At 36.8% G+C, this 3,180-nt stretch overlaps 1 protein-coding gene across 1 annotated transcript; it reads left to right on the top strand.

Moving 5' to 3' along the window:
• Nucleotides 1-270: 270 nt before the first annotated feature.
• LOC308642099 (olfactory receptor 51V1-like) lies at nucleotides 271-1,215 on the top strand (the record flags this gene model as incomplete). Its single annotated transcript, XM_081280698.1, has 1 exon — nucleotides 271-1,215. The coding sequence occupies one exon, from the start codon at nucleotides 271-273 to the stop codon at nucleotides 1,213-1,215; it is 945 nt and encodes a 314-aa protein (XP_081136824.1).
• Nucleotides 1,216-3,180: the final 1,965 nt, after the last annotated feature.

Genomic DNA, 3,180 nt, shown 5'->3' with positions numbered 1-3,180 from the left:
AAGGCTAGATTGCAAACTAAACCCCATGTACCTATTAGCATCATTGTAACTATATAAAAAGCACCTAAATTTCTGATATCTCTCATCATTCACACTGTAAGTTCCATGTAGAGATAACAGGAATAAAGAATCACTTTCTATATTGCTGCTTGTGGAAACTGCATTATATTTGATTTTCTTCTGAAAGCAGAATAACATTGCTGGAAATTTGGGAATCACAAACTTGAATAATTAAAATAGCTCTCTTGGAAGATCTTCCAACTTCTACTCATGTCTGCTCTCTCTCACTCCCATCTCAATAGTTCAACATTTGTTCTCACTGGCGTTCCTGGTCTAGAAGACTACTCCCTCTGGCTCTCCATCCCCTTCTCCTCCATCTATGCCATGGTGTTCCTGGGAAACTGCATGATCCTCCATGTGATCAGGACTGAGCCAAGCTTGTACCAGCCCATGTTCTACTTCCTGGCCATGCTGTCCCTCACTGATCTGTGCATGGGACTGTCCACTGTGCACACGGTGCTGGGAGTCCTCTATGGGTTCATGCAAGAGATCAGCCTGGATTTCTGCATTGCTCAGTCCTATTTCATCCATGGTCTGTCCCTCATGGAGTCCTCAGTCCTGCTAGCTATGGCCTTTGACCGCTATATTGCCATTTGCAACCCTCTACGCTACTCCTCCATCCTAACCAGTGAAAATATCATGAAAATTGGAGTGGAAATTTTGTGTAGAAGTTTTTCATTCATTTCTCCTGCCATCATCCGCCTGAAGTTCTTAAATTACTGCCGTCCTCACATCCTCTCTCACTCTTTCTGCCTGCACCAAGACTTACTTCGATTGGCCTCTTCAGACATCCGCTTCAACAGCATCTATGCTCTGGTTCTGGTGATCACGAACTTGCTGCTGGATGCTGTGCTCATCCTAATCTCCTACATTATGATCTTGCACACTGTCTTAGCCATTGCATCCCGGGAGGAGAGAATGAAGTCCTTGCAGACTTGTGTGTCTCACATCTGTGCTGTTTTGGTTTTCTACATCCCAGTCATTGGTCTGACCATGGTTCATCGCTTTGGCAAACACCTCTCTCCACTGGTTCATGTCCTCATGGGCAACATCTATATCCTTTTTCCACCCTTGATGAACCCCATTATCTACAGTATCAAGACCCACCAGATACGAAGGAGAGTGCAGAGGTTGTTCTCCTTGAAAACAGTCTAAGTCTTCAGTTGCAATGTGAATATATTTGGAAGTCAATGTGTACAGTTAAGAAAAGTTGAGATTCAGTAAGTATTTCAAAATAGATTCTCTAACTTCTATTTAAATGATTGTATCCCCGATTTTTCACAGCTACCACAAATCTATGAAGAATTTTATAAATCATAATATGTATGTTGAATAAGAACCATGTTAATGTCTTACATAATTTTGAAAGTAAAGTTCATACTGATTAGGGACAGATGAGTAAAGGTATATTTTAGTACATTCAGTGGGAAAAAAGTACATTTTGATGTCTAATTCCCTTCAAATAATTACTGAAAGACTAACCTTTATTTTATCAATTTTTGTTATTCTAAGCAACATTTTTGCGTTTATCCATATGCTCTATACCAAGTTCAGTTACATGGCCATTTAATGGACTAAACATCATAAGGAGACTGGCCTTCCTAAGTCTTGTAAAGAGTACTAAGACAAACAATAAGTAAGCTTTATACTAGATTGTCCACTAATCCAACAATTGCCCCCACCCCCAGTTTATGTGCAATAATGTAACTGAAGATAGGAACAACCAGTAAGTGCCATAGTGGAGGAAAATAGAGTTTTATTATTAGTGTCTTTATCTAAATTGCAATACCAACAGTAACTAATATTTAAAAATCATTATTTTCATTTATCATTACTCATTTCAATTCCATTTCCATTAAAAATAGTGCCTAGATTGTTACAAAGATCAAGTAATATAAATGTTTCTTATATAAGCTCTACATAAGAATGAAGTAAATATTAATTTCTTTAATACAAATTTATTTTTTAAAATACATATAGGTTCAGAGGTTTACAAGATTAGATTTGGCTATTCTGTCTCACTTTCAAATTTCAACATAGATCCTTCAGTCTTACTTTTCTTCTGGATTTCACGTAAGGGGACAGAAAGAAATATATCCCTGAAGCTCTGACAACCCAGCAGAGAGGGGTGATTGTGTACTGAGGAGATGTAGAGAAAAACATAAAGAAGAGTGTGAGTACTTCTTTAGCCATAATCCTTCATCTAACCTCTGTGTCTCAGCCCACCTTTGGCTTGCCCAACCACCAGTTTGCAGGTAACAGGATTTTTTGGAAACTGGAATTTTCATTTTCTGGTTAGTAATTTAACTGGTGAAGCTTTACACATAACATGTTGAGCTAAAGGAAAAGAGGTTATAAAATAATATACCGTTTTGTTTTTATAATATCTGAATGTATGGTAGACATTGATGTAGGTCCTTTAATATACTTGCCATTTCCAATTTCATGAGTGCTAAACAGACTAGCTGGATCTGGGGAACCTGAAAACATCGAAATGTGCTACAGAGACAAAATCCCTGGTGATTTTTCACCCATGCACAGGTTAAGATTTGGCATAGGGATCTCTAATCATTGAAATTAAATCAGTCTAGAAAAAATACTGTTTATTTGTCATGCATGAGAGCATACCTTCCAGCTGGACAATTTGCTTGATGTTTTTAGATTAAGTTTGTGACATGCTTACTAGCCTACTATATAAGTTCTTTAGAAAGGTTATCATTTGCTACTAATGAACTCTTCTGGAAATTGACATGGGCATCATAGATATAAGGCGATCCATTCACGTGCTATTGATTTGTAATAAAGTTGACAAAATTGAAGGAAAAAAGAACTATTTTAATCAACATGTACTGCATAAGTGCGTCATCAATATTTAAACAAAGTTATCTTAGAGTTATGGATACATGTATACAAAAATGTACTCTGAAGTGATCACAGATTTCTAACAATAGCTAATCTATCTACACACACACATCTTTGATGATACTAAAAATTATACTAGAGATTGTACTCAGGTAATCATAAGTTTGCAACTCCTCTATGACTCAGCAATCAACACACCAGGCCTTTTAATTTTTATTTGTTTTTTAATATTGAGACATGGTCTTGATAAGTTGTCTA

Source organism: Spermophilus citellus (genome assembly GCF_964194105.1).
Source record: "Spermophilus citellus genome assembly, chromosome: 2".
Taxonomy (NCBI): domain Eukaryota; kingdom Metazoa; phylum Chordata; class Mammalia; order Rodentia; family Sciuridae; genus Spermophilus; species Spermophilus citellus.
The sequence above is the reverse complement of the archived record's forward strand: the minus strand, read 5'-3'. Positions and strand labels throughout refer to the sequence as shown.